At 40.9% G+C, this 20,735-nt stretch overlaps 1 protein-coding gene across 4 annotated transcripts in view; it reads right to left on the bottom strand.

The window, feature by feature from the left end:
- Nucleotides 1–20,735, bottom strand: part of LOC148675993 (AP-1 complex subunit sigma-2) — a 29,907-nt gene that overhangs the window by 8,148 nt on the left and 1,024 nt on the right. For 2 of the 4 annotated variants that reach the window (XM_088599723.1, XM_088599695.1), the window contains exons 1-4: nt 18,750–18,902; nt 15,772–15,950; nt 12,354–12,462; nt 11,736–11,873 (exon numbers count right to left, since the gene is read on the bottom strand). In XM_088599723.1, coding sequence (XP_088455849.1) covers nt 11,736–11,873; nt 12,354–12,462; nt 15,772–15,950; nt 18,750–18,752 — 429 coding nt within the window. In that variant the 5' untranslated portion in view covers nt 18,753–18,902. Of the gene's footprint in view, nt 1–2,540; nt 2,639–11,735; nt 11,874–12,353; nt 12,463–15,771; nt 15,951–18,749; nt 18,903–20,735 lie in introns of those variants that run through there. The other 2 variants (XM_088599704.1, XM_088599713.1) reach the window with 2 other exon arrangements.

Genomic DNA, 20,735 nt, shown 5'->3' with positions numbered 1-20,735 from the left:
CGACTGGGAAAGCATTAAGTCACAAAATACATAACTCCAGTCCCAGCTATACAGATAGGCTACTGTTCTCATCGGTAAACTTCCAAACCTTGCAAGGATAAGCTTCAGTATTATAATAGGAACGTTAGCCTAAAGAGCAAAGACACTGCCAAGCCCATGAGCAGAAGCAGCTAGCACATTCTGTAGCATTACATTAGTGATTAGAGGAGGGCACTTACGAGTGTACGAGTTACTCACAAAATTGTATTTAAACACTGTATTCAACTGTAGAGTGAGATAATTGTGCCTGTACTGTGCCAGTAGTTTATTGATTAGAGCTTTTCACCTTTTGTTTAATCTAATTTTAATCTTCTAATATTCCCCTCTTTCACACTCTCTGATTTTAGAATGACTTAGTTTTCAACCACTACAGCCTCTGCACCAGTAACAAATTGTAACAAAAGTAAGACAAATTGCCTGAAAGGGCATTTCACACGCATTTAATTCAAGTTTTGGAAAGCCCAGCATTTTCAGAATTCTGCCAAAGCAGCTTGTTGATTCTTGCAATATTTTAATTCGCGAAGAATTTTCGTCTTACGCCCCATGGAGTTCATCTCCTTCAGACCAGAAATCCCTGAATTTAATTGCAATCCACCTGATTAAGCATGCGTTAAAGCCCTAGGCCTTGCGCTTAGTCTGGAATGAAGGCCGAGGCCATTAGCAATGCAATAATATTAAGTTTAAAAAAAGTACGTAATGCATGGAAAAAAAAAAAGTCGAAGCTCTTCTGCTTCAAGCAAATCAAGCTTATGAATAACAACACAATAACATCTCAACTGTCATTTTCTCAAAACCTTTTCTGTATCTTGGAGTTAAATGTCTGGAACACATCCAAGTGAGATATGCATTATGCACCTGAGCTGAGTGAAAGTAGTGGACACTATGAAAACACCTGAAGCAATATGAGTGTATTAGTGTCTTGAGGTGATCTAAACAAGCACATCATAGTGGTTTCCAGGAAAAAAATGGAATAAAGGCAGTCATGATCCATTTTTAGCACAGACTTTCACAGCTGACCTGCCCTTACATAAACTGTTACTGCTGGGGGGGGAAAGGCGATTAAAAATACATGGAGTATTTAAACTACATACAACCAATATAAAGAAGATTCTACAGTTAGGCACATCAGGTATAAGTAATGTAATAGACTGAGATGTATACTGTATGCCATCAAAACAGAAAGTTACTTGCAATATGAAAATGTGATACTGTAAACATCTATGTCCAATTCAGGGTCAAAGAACAATTTAGAAAAAAGGACCCCCCCCCCCCCCACCCCCAAACCCCATATGCCTTTTCAAGAATAGAGTTTGGATTTTTTCCAGTCATAGCTATATCTGCTCAGACAGATGTTCTGGGGGAGGTAAAGACTGCACATCACCAGGTGATGAATGTCTCCCCGGCGTCTGAATTGTACAGCCATTGTGACACGCCAGACACTCACGAAGCAGTACTGCCGGCGTGCCACTTCTCCTTCTGGTGTCGGAGAAAACCCTCTGCTGATGCACTACCCTGCGTGGAGTCGTTCCTCTGTTAGCTTACTGCTGCCTCAGATGAATACCAACCGGATTCTCTCACATCAAGTATAATATACAATCCCACAGCTGCTTCAGCCACAGCAAAGAAACACGGTAGAACAAAGCCCTTTAAAAACGGAGTACAAGATCCGTCTTGCTGAGCTACTGGCAAAAAAAAACCAACACGCTGTACTGCTTTCCCATTTCCCTGTCAACATCAACACCACCCTGAATGCAACACTGAGGAAACACTTCATAACAGATTTTCTTTTAATGCTGAAAACACTTTGAATAAAAGGGTACATCAAACTCTCAGTGCACTGAATGCTTTTAATCTAAAGAAACCCTTTAGGTTTTCAACAGCACAACATGCAGCATTGCAACCCAGAAGAGTTTCAGCTTCAGTCTTTAAACCAACAACTGCAGTTATAAAGTCTCACAATATCAAACTAAATTTTTTTTTTTTTTACAAGTAGGGCGAGGAAATCTTCATGTCCTCTGTATTTGGTTATTTTTCCCCCATACAGTTTCTTGTCTTTACTGTAATGGAGGCAGACAAATAGGTAATAATCTGCCATTAGTACATGACTGACTGATTCAAGTCAAATATGAAATGCAAACACACATGATAAAAAAGAAATAACTTGAGCCTTCGATACATGAATTTCCACACCCCTTGTAATGGGAGTAATTTCCTCAAAAATGCTTTGCTTTTACATAGTCAGTAAAAGAGCAGAACACAGGAAGACCACCACTGCACACTGAGAATGGGGTTAGGTCAAAAGGGACAAAAGATAAAAGCAAGGCACCCCAGGCACGCTTTAACTCTCGTCATGCAAGACAAAGGAAATCCCAGCATTTTTACTGCGGATTCAGGTTTTTCCCCCAACACTATCCAAGCAACATGTCAGTCAATACCCCGTGCAAGCTGCATAGCTCCCTCCTGAAGCCCATGCTGGCCCAGTGGGTCACTACTGTATTTACCAACAGTCTGGAAGAAGGTGCATTGAAGGCCAAGGCCTGATTTCTCCTCATTATAAGATATCCTCAGTGGATAAACCTCCCCAGTCTTCACTCTGGCTCTACAAACATAAAATCAAGTAAGTGGGGGGAGTTTTTGCTTGTAGTTTTCCACACCTTGAAGAAACAAGTCACACGTCTGCTGCGGATTCTAGAGGTGAAAAGACTTGTGATGAACAGCAGCATCGCCAAATGCTTCACTGAAATAAGCCGTCCGTCTCACTGGAGCATTCATGTGAACTACAGATTCTGGCCATATAAATGACAAGAGAAAAACAGAAAATTCTAAAGAGCATGGAAACTTTAAAAACAGCTCTTTTTCTTTCACTGAATGTAGTTGAAATGTTTCCTTAAGAAAGTATATCTACGCTTTACTTATGAAGGGCTTACATTTGAAGAAAAAACTGACTAAAGCCACAAAGTTGGTTAATGCTGCTATATTTTATGTAATTATCTATTAGGTGGTATAAGATTTAATAAAGGTTTATAATGAAAAGTATTTTATTGCAGAAGGTCTCAATTAATAGTGAACAGAACTATTGGTTCTGAAAACAGAATTAATGGTTTTCATATTTGATCCTGAAATTAGAGAATGCAAAAATGCACACTGCCTACTCTTACGAAGATACAATGTAAAACTTTGGCACAGTCAGACACAAATGTTGTACACAGGATAAAAAAGGAAAAACCTGTAAGGGAATCTTCCTGTTAGTGAAATATCACTCACGGTCAGTTCCTCCCATCATTCATCGTCTTCAACATTCAGACCCAAGCCCTCCGTTACATTACCTAATCTTTTAGCCAAGTTTAGCCAAGTCTTTCCATGAGGAATTAATTCGATCACTCTATCTATGTTTCGTGCGTCTCATAAGCAGTCTGGCGGGTCTTATATCAAAATGTGAAAACTGCTAAATGTCCCCATTCTTATGAGCCCAGCTCAGTAAGAATGTGCTTTTCACAGAGTGCTAGGAATGTCTAGACTAATTGAACATGTTCAACACTCAACCTGAAAAAAAAAAGATGTGGCAATTGCCTACATCTCTTCAAAATAGTTAACGATTTGAAAATGTGGAAAACAATCCATCCATTTCCATTCTAACCACTTCTCCCAATTCAGGCAGCATATTTCGTTGCTTGGCAAGCAACAGGCGCAAGGCAGTACTGCTCCAAAATCAAGGAATGAAAAAATGTTTTAAAAAAAAACAACGTGCGGCTCTTAACTGGCTTCTGGGAAAACTGACCCCAAAACTGAGGGAGTGTTTGTGTCTGTGTGTGCCTTGCGATGGACTGGCGTACCGCCCAGGGTTACACCCTGCCCTGCACCTGAGGCTCCAACTTCCCCACGATCCTGAATCGGATAAAGCAGTTAGAAAACATGAAACAATTTCACGGTGAGAATTTACCATTTACCCCTTTTCATAAGGTTCACAAAAAAAAAGACCTAACCAAAATTCCATATTTTTTCCCCAATGGCAATATATTGACTCCAAAACAATCCCTTTTCAATGTAATTTCCAATTTTGTAAATTTAAATCTAGCTTCTGGTCGCATAACTGTGGCATCTCTTGACTCCTGATGGAAGAGAATATAATCATAAATCTCTGTTAAAGACCTCCAGGTAAAAAAAAATCCATCTTCTTCAGTATAAATTTGTATGTGAATAATAAAAAAAAAAGATTAAATACATCTGAAAGTCTATAAATAACACATCCAAGCCAAGAAATTTCACACAGGCTTATTCAAAATTAACATTAGAGGGGTGAATTGAGGTTTATTCCACAAATCTGCTAGGACATAGTTTTTGAAAACTTTCTGAAAAACAGTCCTATCATACCAAATCGGGTTCCAATACATAAGAAATCGCTACCTATACTTTTTACAGCTACATTTGGCAGTACCCAAAACCCAGGCCAACTCCTAAAATTGTCGACATCTGCCTCCCTCATAAATATGCTCCTGCAACTGAAACAAAGCTGTTCTCTTACAAAGACCTCCGAGACGCGTCTATGGTTTCCACTGCAAGTACATGTGCTCAGCCTCTGCCAAACACGTACAGACCTGGGACTCAAGAGGAAATGCCACACTCTGCCAGTGTTTAAAGAGCCATCATCCATGTAGACAAGCAGTCTTGATGTTGAGTCACATTTTAAGAGAGAGCCCAGTGCTGCCAGTGTCTGAAGCTGTCTGTCTACAGATGTGTTCATGGTTCTCTTTGACAGTCAGTTGCATTTGAAGCTACAGTTGCTGCTATGCAGGAGAGACATTCCTCAGCTGACCTCTCCCAGGGTCATTACACACAGCTGATTGGGTCTATAATGATCAGCTGATTATTTTTCCACTGACAGCACAACTGGCATCTTTTTATTTCTCAACTTGATGCCGAATGCAACTTCAATGCAGTGTGTTATCGTTGTATCAAGCAATAAAAAGCATAATATGCATCATAGCTGTAGGCTTGGAGCCCATAATTGGGACGATTATTAGAAATGCACAAAATTTGCAGGACAAAACGGTTGCCCTGCTTTGTCCAGATCAAAACCTGTGGCACTATGGTCTAACTGATTATCGGACAAAAATGGAGATTGCTTTATTTTGAAGGCTGGTGGGGTCTGAAGTCACAGGGGACACCACAACAGCAGTGCACACGACACAGTCTCACAGGGCAAAACAAAAGACATGAAAATAAGTTTGACAGGACTGTTTGATGACTTGTGCGAAACTAATAAACGTTATATGTCTGCATATTTGTATTAATTCTAAAACATTAGTGATGAGTGATGTTTTCTGGTTTAACAATGCATATTGATTTGTAATTCTTTTTGAAATACTCTTTGCAATCAATACAAATTCGCAATGTGTTCAACATTAATAAATTCTCTATTTTGTATTTCCTTTACGAATTCATAATGCAGGTTTTTCTCATTGCATGCATTTAGCAGCAGTTTTGTGGGTTATGGTCATAGGGACAGAGAAGCTTGTGTGGGTGCTGATAGACCGGAAAATAACAGTTACATCAGAAGCATGAAAGAAGGTTCACTATCTGTTTACAACATAGTGTATTTTGAAACTTGCTTCCCAAGTAACGCAATAAAGGAAAAGCAAACCTAACCACCAGACCCTAGACAAATCCTTACCCAGATCTAACCCTAACTTTAGCTTTAATGTCACACAAACCATAACCCTTATTCCCGTACCATTGTTAGTGCTGACTTTAATTTTTTCCTTTTAAAATACTTAATCATCAGTTATTGTATGTTATAGCCAGCAGCCGTATCACCCTGCAACTCACAACTGGCAACACACTGAAGCTCAGCAAGTGTGAGCCTGGTCAGTACCTGGATGGGAGACCATCTGGGAAAAAATAAGGTTTCTGCTGGAAGAGGTGTTAGTGGGGCCAGCAGGGAGCGCTCAACCTGCGGTCCATGTGGATCCTAATGTCTCAGTATAGTGACAGGGACACTATACTGTAAACAGGTGCCGTCCTTCAGATGAGACATAAAACCGAGGTTCTGACTCTCTGCCGTCATTAAAAATCCCAGGGCATTTCTCGAAAAGAGTAGGGATATAATTTCCCATTGGCCCTTACCAATCATGGCGTCCAAATAATCCCCACTATGAATTGGCTTCATAACTCTGCTCTCCTCCCCGCTGTTAGCTGATGTGTGGTGTGTGCTGGAGCACTAAGGCTGCCGTCGCATCATCCAGGTGGAGCTGCACATTGGTGGTGGTGGAGGGGAGTCCCCATTACCTGTAAAGTGCTTTGAGTGAAGTGTCCAGAAAAGCACGATATAAGTGTCAGCAATTATTATTATTATAGCCACTTGGTTTCGAATCGCCAAGTTTGTATTTTTCACGTCTCAACTCATAGCGCTGAACACTGCAGTTGCACACCGGGGAGAATGAGGACGCAGGCAGACTCCTCCTACCGACTGGTATTTCAGCCACTGATTGCTCATCATATCACAGGCTTCTCTGCTCCGTACTGGAGTTTTACAGCTGACTGGAAGAGAGGCAGGTCCTACACCAACACTACCGCAAGCACCCAGGAAGATGCCGGGGTCCTTGTGACTCCAGGAACTCATGACCGACTGTCCCCTACATTACCCTCAGCGGCACTCCAGCTGACAGGGACTGACATGAGCCCCACTCCAACACAAGCGCCTTTCCTGGCAAAACCCCACAGGAGCCTCAACATCACTAACTCCAACAGCAACTAAACTGTCTCTACAAAGGCCTTGGAGAAAGTAGTGGTGAACAGAGGCCTTTATTCTACAATCCACTAGGGCAAATAACTACTATTATTTTTCGAGGTACACCTCTGCTTCATAGTAAGGAAGGAAGGAACAGTAAGAAAACTGTTGAACAGCACAGAAATTAGTCCACTGAAACGAAGCGGGAAGCCAAAATGTATTTTCTTGGCTTACACACTTTGTGTTCATAACTCTTAAACCTAAAAACACAGCGTTAAAAGCTCTTTGAGATAAACCAGAAGAGAAATGTGAGAACAAGTACTAAAAAGCAACACAACTAGGACTGCCAGAAGGCAGAAAGTGCAGATCTAAAAAAAAAACAAAACCCATACACATTACCCTACAAAATAATCAATAAGCCTCATTTGTTTAAATGATAAAATAGTTCTTGGTGTGACTAGTTCGTTTTGAACAGAATAATCCCCCTGATTTGTCTTTGAATGTGACATACAACCATACAGCACACTCTCTCCCACAACTGTCAAATTAAAAAGTTTTCCACTAGTACATATTTCGGAACTACACTGATAAAACTTTCAGGAAAACAGCCTTTGCAAACGGACTTGCTTAGCATTTCCACAAGAAGAGTTAAGAGGAGCAGACAATGTATAAGAAATGTTTCATACACAAGCATCACAGTGCTCCTTTTTCCTGATGTTTAGAAGGGTCCTCTCAGGACACTTTTACTGTATACACTCCTACAGTAAGCAGGTCAACAGCAGCCTCAGCACTTTCACCCTGCAAGCTGAATAAGCAGGTCAGAGCACACAGGCAATGTGCAGGTGCGATAGCGTTCTAATCCTCTTTCACGCGATCTGCAGTGAAAGAAGTCAGGTTCCTCAGTATTTGTCTCCTAACAGCTGTCCACAGAACACAAACTAGTAGCTGCAGGCAGCTCAAGACACCAAACATATGGTTAACTAATCGGACTGCTGTGTACTTAATCTGATACCATGTTTCCATTTCTCTTAACGGATTCCTGATATCAAGAAATACTGAGATTGTTCTTTCAGTTTGTCCATTTCAGGATAACGGGAACAAAAATAAAGGGAAGTCTTGACTTAAGAAAATGTGTCAAAGGATTTCCAGGACAGGGTGTCCTGGTCTTGTACTGGTTAACTGCTTGATGGAACCTGACTGCTGTAAACAGATGTGATATATTTGTTACCCTGCTGGAATTTCAGCATCCACCTTGTAAGGATGCCATTATGTTTAATCTGTGTTAATGCTGTAGGTAGACTTCATTAATCATTAAAAATCCTACAATACAGATGCCCTTCTTCCTATTCCTTTGGGAGATATCTAAACCTAGTCTTTATGTAGCTGTATGGTATGTACAGAATGCAAATGAAAATAAAAATGCAAGGCTAAAACAGAGAAGAGTGATTTATAACTATACTTGAATAAATTGACTTAAGAGCAGGGTATAAGTGATACAATAAAATGTATTAATATTTGTTATTTTAATGTCAGTTGTAATACTTATTGTTTAAAGATGCACAGGCAACAAATGTATTTTGTGTAACACTAGACGCATACATCTGAACAATATATGGAACAAATTTATTTTAAAAAAAAATAATTTTATTAATTGAAATGTTTGCATGAACACTGCACTGCATGACCAAAAAAAAAAAAAAAGAATCGCTACCCACAAATTACTTTTGCAAACACATCACATCATCTGCGGCTTTATATCGGAAAACACAACAATCAGCAACCAGGGAAAGAGACTCGTGCCCAGGAAATGCCAAGCTCTGCGGCAGCTGCCGTCTGGCTGTAAGCCTCTGACCTACAGAAATCAGGCCTATCAGACTCTGGTAGAAATCTGAATTTCTCGATAATGACTACGTGGAACATGACAGGAGACTTTTCATCTGAACTAGTCTATTTTTTGTGTGTGTGTATGTGGACCACAAAGATAAAGGAAAAAGGCTCATATTTTGCTTCTAAACTCTGTATAGACATTGCAGTTCTGTAGTTTTTTGAACCTCGGATGCAGTGAGGAAACAAAATGTTAATGATCCTTCATAGTTTTCTAATAAATATGTTGGCATTTGCAAGGTAATTTCAAAATGACTCAAATGTCATCTTGTGCCATTTCGCCTGCTTCACACTACAGTTTTGAGCAAACACCAAGAAGCCCGACATCACCGATTTGTTCAGGAAAATTGGACAATTGTCTATTCACTTTCAAAAACAAAATGGTAAAAATGCGCCAAAGAGCAAATCTTTGCAATCTCCTTGTTTAAATAAAAACAGACATCCTATAATTTAAGCTTCCCTTGTTCTTGAGTGATTTTGCTCCGCTATGCTGTTGTCTCCATGATTTTGCACTTTATAACAGTACTCCCTCGTTCCAGTTTCTCATTGCCTCTCCAGCGAGGGCTACAAAATGGAGCGCCTGGTGATCTGACCCCCCCTCACACCCTTAATTCAGGCCTCACATCTAAGAAATTTAAAAGATGCATTTGCATTTTAAAGTCTCTGGTCACTAACCAATTGTAAGGCAATTTAGAAGGGGATCACAAAGAAGCACTCACCTGATACCTTAATTATGAACGAAGCCTCTACACAGGTTTAAATGGCCAAAGATAGTAAAGTTATCTACCAGCTCTCACCCATGCTAATTCTCCCCAACACCCCCATCTCTAAAGCACATGCTTCATGTGCACTCATCTCAAGTGCTTGCACTAAAGCTTTATGGCTAGGATTACACAGCACTGAAAAAACAATCAGAGTATTAAAGAAAAAAACACATTGCTGGGCTCCTCCCTTCTGTCTAAAGCCAGGAACATGACACGGTCCTTTGGCTTTGTGGTGGAGTGCTTCAGATTATTCAAGGTAAGGGGTCCTGGCTAGTTTCCCCTTCACACTCCTCCTCTGTTCGTTCTACTCTGTCTGAGGTATGGAACACTTTCTGCAGAGCAGCGAAATGCATGCATATCTCAAGTTATTATGTCATTATACACGGCCATTTATCAACTGTAAAACTGTTTCCCAAGGAGCTGTATTAACTCATGCTCCACTGATTTGGTTAATTTTAATGCATTTAATTTACAAGTAAACCACATGCTCAGTTGGGTTCGTCTAAATTACCCCATTTTTTATTTATGACAATGTTTTCCTTCATTATTTAATATTGCTGCTATGGCTGAGGTCTACTGTGACTGTAGTTTAAGAGCAGCCAGTATACAGCAGGACAGCAATTGAACATGTCTCTGAATCTTCACATTTGTTCATGTAAACGGACTCTTTGGATTTATTCAGGCATTCCCTTACCTTTCTCACAACCATCTTATTTTTTCCTTTTTATTTTGCCATTTTGACAAAGTACCTATATGAATATTTTGGGTTTTGATCTGCCACCCAAATACTACAAATGGTATATTAAAATACTACTGCTTTGCAGTATTTTTAAAGTTAAATGTCCATATTGATTTACTAATAAAATTTACTTTGACTAAAACCCTGACTGCAAAACCCCGTAAATTATACTCGGGAGCATCAATTTAATCATTTACACACAAATGCTCATTAATTTCTCTCATTCTCACAAAAATATTAAACCTTTACATTTCAAAGCAATGATCATAAAAGGCCTCTTTCACTGGGTATCAAAGTATTGCACATTTAAATAACAGCCGACTTGAATGTAGTGGGCGCGGTCTTTCGGATTAGATATTAAACCGAGGTCCTGACTCTCGGTGGTCATTAAAGATTCCCAGGCATTCTCGATAAGAGTAGGTTGTTATCCTGGTGTCCGGGCTAAATTCCCGCCCCCCCTCAGCCTTTACTGTGACCTCCAAATTGTCCCCATGTATGATTGGCTTGCACTTGCCCTGTGATGGACTGGCGCCCTGTCCAGGGTGTACCCTGCCTTGCGCTCGTTGCTTGCCGGGTAGGCTCCGGCTTCCCACGACACCGTATGGTATAAAGCGGTTTGGCAAATGACATGGCTATATCAAGACACATTAATTTTAAAATGCTGTACACCAATACAATTTGCAGTACATACGAGCCATCGTTTCTGCACAGCTCCACGTGTCTCCTGCAATAACCAGGCTCTGAGGTATCGAAACATTGGTGTGGCAGGCCTGTTCTGCAAGTGTGCCATTTTCTCACTCACCCCAGCAACTCTCCTGCTGTGGTGGTCGTTTGCTGTGCCAGGACAGCCTGCGGCCCAGAACATTCTGGCCCCCTTCTGATTGATAATCCCTCATTACACACCAAGTGTTTGAAGCTTTCTTCCCCATTTTCCTTGTTTTAATGTGCTGCTGTCTTTCAGGACATCACATCATAATGACCAACGGAGAAAACAAAAAACTCTACCCCTAAAGCCCAAGAATTTGTGTTACAAGATGCAAAAATGGCACTAAAACCTCGGTTTTTCTGTATGAGCCTCCCTTCTGCCAAACCCCAGTCTCACTTTTCAACCCTGACCTCCCTGAAACTTTGAAAGAGCACACAATGTGTTTTAATTTTAACAACTAACTACAAGGAGTAACGCCTAGGCCTTTTCAGGAACGTTATAATGTTAAATAAGATGGGAGTCTTTTTTCTGCTGCGTAAAAGCCCGATTTCGAAAGAAATCAATGCAGTAAGCTGCACTATTAAAGCGCCGCTGGAATGAGACTGCAAACGGAGAGGAGAGACTAGGGTGTGGAAAGCACTCCAGTCACTTGGATCAATTTCACTGAACTGAATAAATCATCAAGAAATTGCCTCACAATTCGAATATGGGCCCCAGAAAAGACAACCAGGGGTATCTAGCTAGAAGCTGCGGACAGAAAGGAGAAGGCATAAGAGAAACGAGGACACGAGAGGAAGCGAGTGTGATCACATAGAGCATAATTACGAGAATCTGTCATGGCAGCAGCCTGATCTCAGCCCAGTCTGGGGCTCTTACCTCCTGCAGGAGGTCTGCCTGCTCGATGGCCTTCAGCACATTCTTCTTGGAGGTTTCCTGCGCCTCGCCTCCCAGCAGGAACTCATCCAGGATGAAGTAGGCCTTCTCAAAGTTGAAGATGATGTCAAGCTCACACACCTGCAAGGGAAAGCGCCCTTTCACGTGACCCACTCCAACACGCACACAGCTAAACCAGGGCTATGCTGGGAGTTCGGTTATGCTGCCTCAGTTTTTAAAAGGTGCCAAGATGCAAATGTACAAAAACCCCCCAAAAAACATTGCATGACCAGTATATTTTCTCGCAGCCACATCAGATGTTAGGTTTCCTTCTTTTTCCTGATATAAAGCATTTTGTTTTCTTAATGCGGTGATGTTCTCTATTCACTCTGATGATTTAATATCCCTGAGAAACAAATTCACAATTTGTTTATTAAAGCAGTAATCTTTGCAATTAAAGAACTGTAACAAAATCAGTCTCCCTCTTCATTCTATGGCAAAGGAAATCAGTATTGCAGGGAAAAAAAACTGAATGCAATAAATTACAGAGAGAGCGCACAGCGGTTACACTGATAATAACTAGAATGCTATGGGAACATCAAGTGTGATAAAAACACTCACACTGCCGAAGTACTTATCCAGCAGCTCTACGTATCGATGAATTATCTCCAGTGTGATGAGCTCGTTGTCCTGGTCTTCTATGGCACAGCAGAAATACAAGCTAGCGTACCTGGAACACAGAATAAAAGCCCCTTACTGCATATCCTCTTGCAGAAAATCTCTCCAGGATTTATTTTTTAATTGTTTAGTCCGTCTCCTTCAAAATCTGATCTCCCCCCCCCCCCCCCCCAACTTCGAATGCATTTGTTTACGGAGGGAATTTGAAAAAAAAACAAAAAAGGAAAAAGCCAGAAGCACGAGCCCCCTTGAAATTCACGATTAAACATTTACAGTGCTTTCCGGGATAGCCTTTGGGTCACCATGACCACGAATTGGCTAAGCAGTTATTGAAAGTGATGCAAAAAGAAATATTGTGTATATTTATGTACATACATGACACAGAGGTGCTGCTCTAACGTTATTTACATATTAATAGTGTGGGGTGCAAGTTCGGTTTTTCACGTTTGACAGGTACAGTATATAAAAAAAAACCAAGTCCGTCTCGGAGCAACTTAAGACCCATCTTTCACTCTTAATTCCTGCGAGGATAAGCGGGCTATGCGCTTTGAAGCAAGCTTCAGTCAAGCACCGATATCAGTATTGGCTGGAATGTTAAGAAAGTGACATGCGTGTGTCTAAACCGTGCGTGGAGAGGGGCGGTGTATCACAGAGGTTTTGTGTCCGTGTGCCATGCGATGGAGAAGGATAAGAACGACCGCTCCAGAGCCCCCCCAGAGCACATGACTCCTTCTGCAAGAGCATGAGAAGCAGCTGACTCTCTCCATCGTCCATGAGAGAAAGGAAGTTTGCCACGGAAACTGCAGCGAACTGGGGTGATGCATACTGGAGATGTAATTTCTACACCGTTTCTTCCTATATAATAATTCCAACATGGAAAAATACAGCAATTCGATTTTGCTTTTAGCAATGAAAGGAATGCACTAATGACAGAAATCTCGATTTCTCTGGGGACATAAAACACGTCATTTAAAGAAAAGGCATTTTTAATAATAACACTATAATGAAAATGCCAAGGGCTTTCATCTTGGAAGGAATTGCAAAGCTGTCTGGAATAGCTCTTTGTTAATTATATTAAATAGCAATATCTGCAGGGTACCTGGCTTAACAAGACTGTTCTTAAAATGAAAAAATATAGGAACTGACTTTAGGTCCCTATTGAACTTAAAATCTTTTGTGAAGTCTGTGACAGGAAACAACAGAAATGTATTATTTTACGCATCTTCTGCTTAATATTCAACTGATTTTGAATGCACAAGAAAGATGCTCATTCTCTCTGAATTGTGCATCAATCCATTCAGCGGAAAAGATGTCAGGCATGACCGTGTAACAAAATATTCTGGCAGATAGTCTTTAAAATTACTGGATTTGTCACTTAATTTTCTGCCCAGTACAAGTGCCAGCACAATTTATTGTGTGTGAACAAAAGAAAATCTTTGATGTCTTGTAATACATGCTGAAGGCCATCTCTTGCATGCATTCAGTCTGCGGAAAGACAGAAGACAAATGAAAGAAAGAGCATGACTGTGATGGAACACAGGACCAAACGGATCCAAACTCTGTCACCCCAGACGCCAGCTTGGTTCTACAAGTTAGGACCAAAGCCTCACAAGTCTGCAGGGACACCAGAGTTATATTAATTTACAGAAAGATAACTAGTGACACTGTGATCCTGTTGTTCCATTTGTTCACTGTCAAAAAACAATTACTTTTTTGTGTTTGAAACCTATGGTCCAAGACTGCTAGAAATTGATATTTTTTGTAAGATGCAAGAACATCCCATCTCCCCTAAATAATAGCCTTTTTTCCCCCCCAGAGGTATCCCGATTTCCTGACAGCACTGTACATCAACTGGGCAAGATTTCTCATTTCACTTAAATAATTAAGAAAAGAACAGCAGGGCATGGCATTCCTTTAAATCAAAGTCTGTTCTCTGGAGCACCGAACCAGAAGACAAGCCTGGAGCATATAACTTATTGTAATACCATAGAAACTCAGGCCACATTTACAAAAACTAAAACCTAATTTGAAGATCCGTGTGTATTACTGCATAAAAGGAAAACAACAGGTACCAGTCTGCACACAATTTTTTAAAAAGTGTAAACGTGCAGCTTGCAAGTTTTTGTTTGATATAAAGGGCTAACTGGGTTAAAGATTTCATCAGTGCAGAAAGTTCATCTGCCATGTTTAAGGATTATTAACCTTTATCAGAGCATCTGCGTTACACACTGTAACCTGCCAGGGGTTTGGATTGGGAGCAGTTTGCCCCAGAGAGCACCACTGAACCGAGACACAAACGGGAAAGATCACAAGGCCAGCCCCATACACACAGCACTGCAGAGCTTCCCCTTTTTTTCCCCATCGAGCATTTGTGCGTACCAGGCAAACAAAGCACTCGTTACACAACGAGGCATCACGCACACCTTGCCCAAGTTTCACTTCTCCAAGAGGGAGCCATTTTAAAGCCTCCATCACGGTCCAGGGGCTGGTATTAACACCCCTGCAGCAACAACGCCGGCTTCCACTGCCGTTCAAAACAACGGCAGTTCAACGCAAGCTTGTCAAGAGGGCAGAATATTTCGACAATATACCGACAATATTTCGCTTAAACCCATTCACAGAGAAAAAGAAAGAACACTTCTAAAAAAAAAAAAAAACTAGCTGCCTCTCTGACCAGAGCTGCAGAAAAAAAAAGAGTAGTAATAACACTGTTTTGTCTTTATTTCACATGGCGCACTAGGTCTCTGTATTGGGAGTTACCGTGGCTGGCTGGCGCTAGGCCCGAGCTGCCTGGCAGCCTGAGGTCAGGGGCTGGTCAGCGTCCCAGAGGGCTGCGTTTTGCTCCAGCGTGTGGGTTGGCGTTTCTCGCTCCATGGCGGGAGCCAATCCCATTTGTCGTCAAGGCAACGGAAGGTAATGAAGCACAAGTAACATTCTGGTTTCCCCCACCCGTCTGCCTGTGCTCCGGCTTGCTCTCCTCTCTTTGGCCCAAACCTCCCCCCCACCACCCCACCCTCAGACCCAGCTGCTAAAGGAGCAGCCACGCACCTCTGACGCACCCGGTGGACGATCGCGTGCGCTCTGCGAGAGGGCTAACTCCAGAAGAGGCTGGACAACACAAGATACGCTGCTGAGGTGCGACTTTCTTTTAGTACGGTTGCTAGCATCACCCGCGGCTTCTACGAACGTATGGGGGAGGAAAAGACAACGAATCTTTACTCAGCAGCTAATCAATACATAACACAATCTTCCCTGCGATTAAAAATGCCCATGTCCTAACAGACCTCTGCGACAGGTGAAACACCGGCGGCGGAGGCGAGGGGGGGTTGGGGAATAAAGCGCCGCATGGCAAAACGTTCACCTTTTGTAAACGATCTTGAGGTCGCGCCACTCCAGGAAGCTGCACATCTTGGGCTTGCGAGCCAGGACGGTCTGCACCAGCTCGCGGGTGATCTTCTTCTTCTCCTTGTCCGACAGCGGGACGTACCACTTCTGCAGCCTCAGCTTCCCCTGCCTGCTGAACAGCAGCATGAACTGCATCTGCAAGGGCAAAGACACGTGGGGTTCTGCCATCGGGTTACAGGAGGGCGAGGACGGAGGAGAGAGGGGACCCCCCCCGAACTCCATCTCTCCGGAGATTCAAGAGACGGGGGATCAGGAGGAGACGAAGACACTGCGGTGTGGACAGAGAAGCCAGATTCCCACCCGGCATGAATATTTCCGGCATGTGCTCCACTCATGAAAACGGCCAATTCTGAATCGGGCACAGAGGGCCCTGAAATCGGAAACCATTTACCTTCAAAGGAGGACAGGAGAAGCCAGTCCCGATATGACCTTGTCAGCACTAGGTTGCCATTTGGTGGAGGAGGAGACCCTGCTGACCCTCACTGACCCTGGTTTTTACTCCCCAAGACTGCAGCTTTGAGCCTCACCGCCAGGGGATAAATTGATCCCACTCTCCAGTTAACTCAGTGAGAAGGTGAAGCAGAAATAAGTGGCTTCCAGGCCATGGGGGGGGAGTTCTGTGTATGTGCCCCTATATGATTCTGTAAGGTTGCGCGGTACAGCCACCGGCAATGACCCCACGCTAACGTCACGAACAGAACGCCAACACAGAGCATGGGACACTAATGTTCATAAGAGAAAACGGAGACCGATCCAGGCTTCTTTGGAAATCTGTAAATTAACAAATCAACAGAACAAATGAAATAAAATCTATACAAATTTCTAGCGGGTAGTTTTGGTAGGCTAAAAGAGGAATGAAGTCAATTTCTTTAAACACCAGAAAGTATTTAAAACTCATCCATGAATTCAGAGTGTCCCAGTCATCAGTTTAGACTAAATAATCAGTTTAAGTACGTCCTTAGAGCAGGACAGACTAACAGGGTTTTTTGTGCATTCTTTCAAGTGGTCCAGTGTTCTGTGCTGTGAACCTTTCGGTCAGATCGCACACATTAACTCTGAATTAAAAGGTAGGAAAAAAATGCTTTATTTTAAATTTAATGCTGGTACAATCTGGGACAATTAGCTGAAGGCTTCCACCAAGGTCTAAACAATAAGGAAATAATTTCTAGTGGGACATTTGCATTTTTGCATTTGGCACAGTGGCGATGCAAATTTAATTGCGTTTTTTCCCCCCCCTGTGCAGCTTGCAGCAGAAATACAGTCTCAACCAAGTGCAGCGATAGCCATCATGTTTTCGAAAACAGAACGCTTGCTTTGTTGTACTGTTCCGCTGGCAAATTAAATTATTTCAAATGGAAAAAAAATATTAAGTTATTTTAATATTATTCGACACAAACGTGATGACTAGGTCTGCAAAACACAACATCTGCAGTGTCTACAAATTCAATTATAACTTTAATTAAAATGTGTTCTCCATATTGTTGCACTCCTGTCTTTTGCACTATCCCCATGTTTTCACTAATGCTTCTAATATAAAGATACTGCTGAGGAGCGTTCCTCACTCGTGAGGAGTAGCCAACAGGCTTGTTTTGTTACAAATGTAGTTTAGGTAAATGTAACTTCATTATGAAATGATGATGATGAAATGAAACCTTACTGGCAAAAAAGGACTCACAATGATCTCTCTCTTTCCTGGCAGCGTACAGCTGCTGTTAAAAACGTGATTCTCATTATAGCTTAATTAGTGTACCACAGGTAATACAAAATGTATCAAGGTTTAACGTATTTTTATCCTCTCTGCAAAGCTTTGATTTCCAACCTGCTCGGCACGTTCACAATTAATAAAAGTGTCTGAGACTGCAAGCATGTTTTGCATGCCGTATTAACGAAGGGGATAATTAAAAACCTGTCGTGTTTTTTTTGTGCAAAATACTTTAGATGTTTTAAAGAGCTGATTAATAATATTAAAAATAAATATCATGACTAAACAGAACTCACTCATTAATTCGAGTCGAGTCCCGCATAATTATTTCCACACCCATACAAGTACAATATTGGATTTCTAAAAACGGATGGTGCAGACTATAACCGAGTATTACGTATGCTTTCCCTTAGCTTTGAAAGATGTTAATAACTGAAAGTTATTTTAACTGCCTCATTTGACCACTATATTTTCGTGATTACACAGAAAGAAATATTTAAAAAAAAAAATACAGAGCAATCTTTAACTTTCCAAACCTTTCTGCGGGACTCGGATTTCAGCAGCAGTGTCTTATACGTTAGCTCATTTACACTAAAGTGATCCTGTGATTTGAAAAGACGCGATTGCTCAGTTTTTTTTAAAAAAATAACACTTCTCAAAAAAAAAGAACAGAGAAAAGGGTGAGCAACTCACAAAAAAAAGGTCGCTCACCCCGAAGTGTTTCATTATTCATGTTTACTAATAACATCTCTGACGTGTGGAAAAGACAGAAGTCTAATGTAGGTGTAAATATCTATCGGTCTTTTTGACAAGAAATATAATGTATGTAACGGATTCTTGCTGGCCGTGCGGTATCGCTGCTTGTATAGGCTGTCCTAGCTGATGTTATCAGGGATATTAGTAGGAGCACCAGGCCATCCCGACTTAGTTTAAAATTCAAAGTAAGAAAAAAAGAGAGAAGCAAAAAGAGTAAACTGAGTATTCTTTTCTGATACGCAGAAGAACCATTACTGTATCCGTCACTGAAACCAAATTTATAATACTCAATACGGTATGGTGCTTTCAAGCCGTTTTCTTCCATCACTATATTGCAAGTGTAACAGTTTCAGTGCATGCATCACATCACACGAGTGCGTTTAGACTTTTTGACGGACAACAATTTTTGGACAGTTAAAAAAAAAAATTCGAAGCCCGGCCGCTTTCAGATAAATCGGAAACTCCCAACAACTTACCATAATCTGTGATCAGGCTCCTACGTGAGAAAACATATACATAAACGTGTGCACAGTGACTCGTGAGTTTAATATTCTCGGTGCACCCCCCTCCGTCTCCTCTTCTCTTCTGTATCGGGATGAATCACGTAGGAGTGTCATCCAGCCGGGTATCGCTGATTGGTGGACGGGTTCAGCTCTGGATTTCCCATTGGTTCGAGATTCCCGTTATCTCCGCCCTTACACTCACACGGAGCAGAATCAGGGTCGGTGGTAGGTTACCGTGCCCGTCAATCAACGCAACATCGGTAATGCCCACCCCTTTTTTGCATAGTGTTGTCTGGAGAAGAATAACAATCTGCTTGTTTCCGGTTACATTAAGTTTATTTGACAGTAGTAACGTTCGTATAACGGCATAACTGTTTAAGCAAAAAATATATTGAATTAGTGGAATGATATAAGTTTTTATGTTGTTGTTCAGTCGAACTCGAGGAGGCAATAAGATTCTTTTACATAAGACAAAGTCTATATTGTTAAATAGCTTTTCATTTTACATTTTAATTTTCCATTCATGTACAGCCAATTCACTAAGCACATACGTGCGAGGCCTCTAAAAATAATGGTTCCTTGCATATACATGGCGCCTTTTCTCACACAGAAGGATTTCAAAACATTGCAAGCAACTTAATCCATCCATTTAAAACCTCTCTTGGAATAACTGCTTTTCCTGCAAAGATTACTGACCAGGCGTATCTTTACTCAGCTTCTTAGATCTTGCTTAAAAGGGCTTAAAAAGTGTTGGTCTATTTAATGTTTTTAATTCAATTGTCTCCATTTGAGAGTATAAAGCCTCAAGCTGGCCAGATACCATCTTTTTACTAAGACAGTTTTTTCTTGGAGTGGCGCGACCTCAAGATCAGTTTCCCCTGATTTAATCATTATATTTTGCATCCAGTATAAGAGCATTCTCTGCAACAATTACTGTTTTCATTAGTTGGGTTATTTATAAAAATACATCTGGTATTAACCGCATTACTATCAGTGAATTGCCTAGCAACAGAAATCAAACAATGGTTTTGCTTCCAATACATTTGCTACTCAAGTACTTCAGAACAGCTTACTTCTGAGTTGTGAAATGTCAGATAAGATTACTTTGGTTAAATAATTAAAGTATTTAAAAAAGACAATTTCACTATTTTCAGGAAGAGTTATTAAGTGGAAACAAATTGCTCTCAGGGGATGCTTTTGGCCTGTGTGTGTATTACTATGACATTTTAGACATCATCCCCAACAGAGACAATAATTCCTTTTGGACTGATGATACAGTGTTGTTAAAAAGTTTTTTTTAAATAACCGTATCTATGGTTTAGTTGCTCCATTTTTACATACTTTTGAAAGTAAATGTTAATGAGCTTTACAACATTTGTGAGGATGAGACATCCTCAATGGATTTATTTGAGCTTTTTTCTTAAATTAGAGGATGAAAGTTGTCATGTCTTAAATGACATTAAATTCTTTAGCTATCAAAGATTCATGCATAGCTGCTACAAATATACAAACAGTATTAAACTGTTGCAAATATAGGAGGAGTGTGTTCTGTGTGTTAAGGGGAGAGGGAGATAATTGGTGTTACCTGCATCACAAAATGTAAACAGAACAGATTTGAACTAGACACCAGTAGCACTAGTAAAAGTTATTTTTGTTTTCTAAGTGCTGTATTGTTTTCTGTTCAATGTTTGAACAGAAACAGGATCTGAGGGCAAAATATATGGTATTGACAAAAAACGTATTATTAGAAGGATAAACATGTTTTAGAAAATACGGTTAAAGGACAGTCTTTTTATCTCTCTAATGAGAAGGCTCGTTCTCTGTAATGTCATTTGTTCTTATTCTACAAACAACTTTAAACCTGGCTCTCATTGAGTTTAATGTTATTTGAGTTAAACACATTTTTCCATATTTTAGTACAGAACGTGAATAAACCGTAACTTATTCTGAATCAACACA

Source organism: Lepisosteus platostomus, chromosome 2, assembly GCF_059453375.1.
Source record: "Lepisosteus platostomus isolate fLepPlt1 chromosome 2, fLepPlt1.hap1, whole genome shotgun sequence".
In the NCBI taxonomy this organism is placed as follows: Eukaryota; Metazoa; Chordata; class Actinopteri; order Semionotiformes; family Lepisosteidae; genus Lepisosteus; species Lepisosteus platostomus.
The sequence above is the reverse complement of the archived record's forward strand: the minus strand, read 5'-3'. Positions and strand labels throughout refer to the sequence as shown.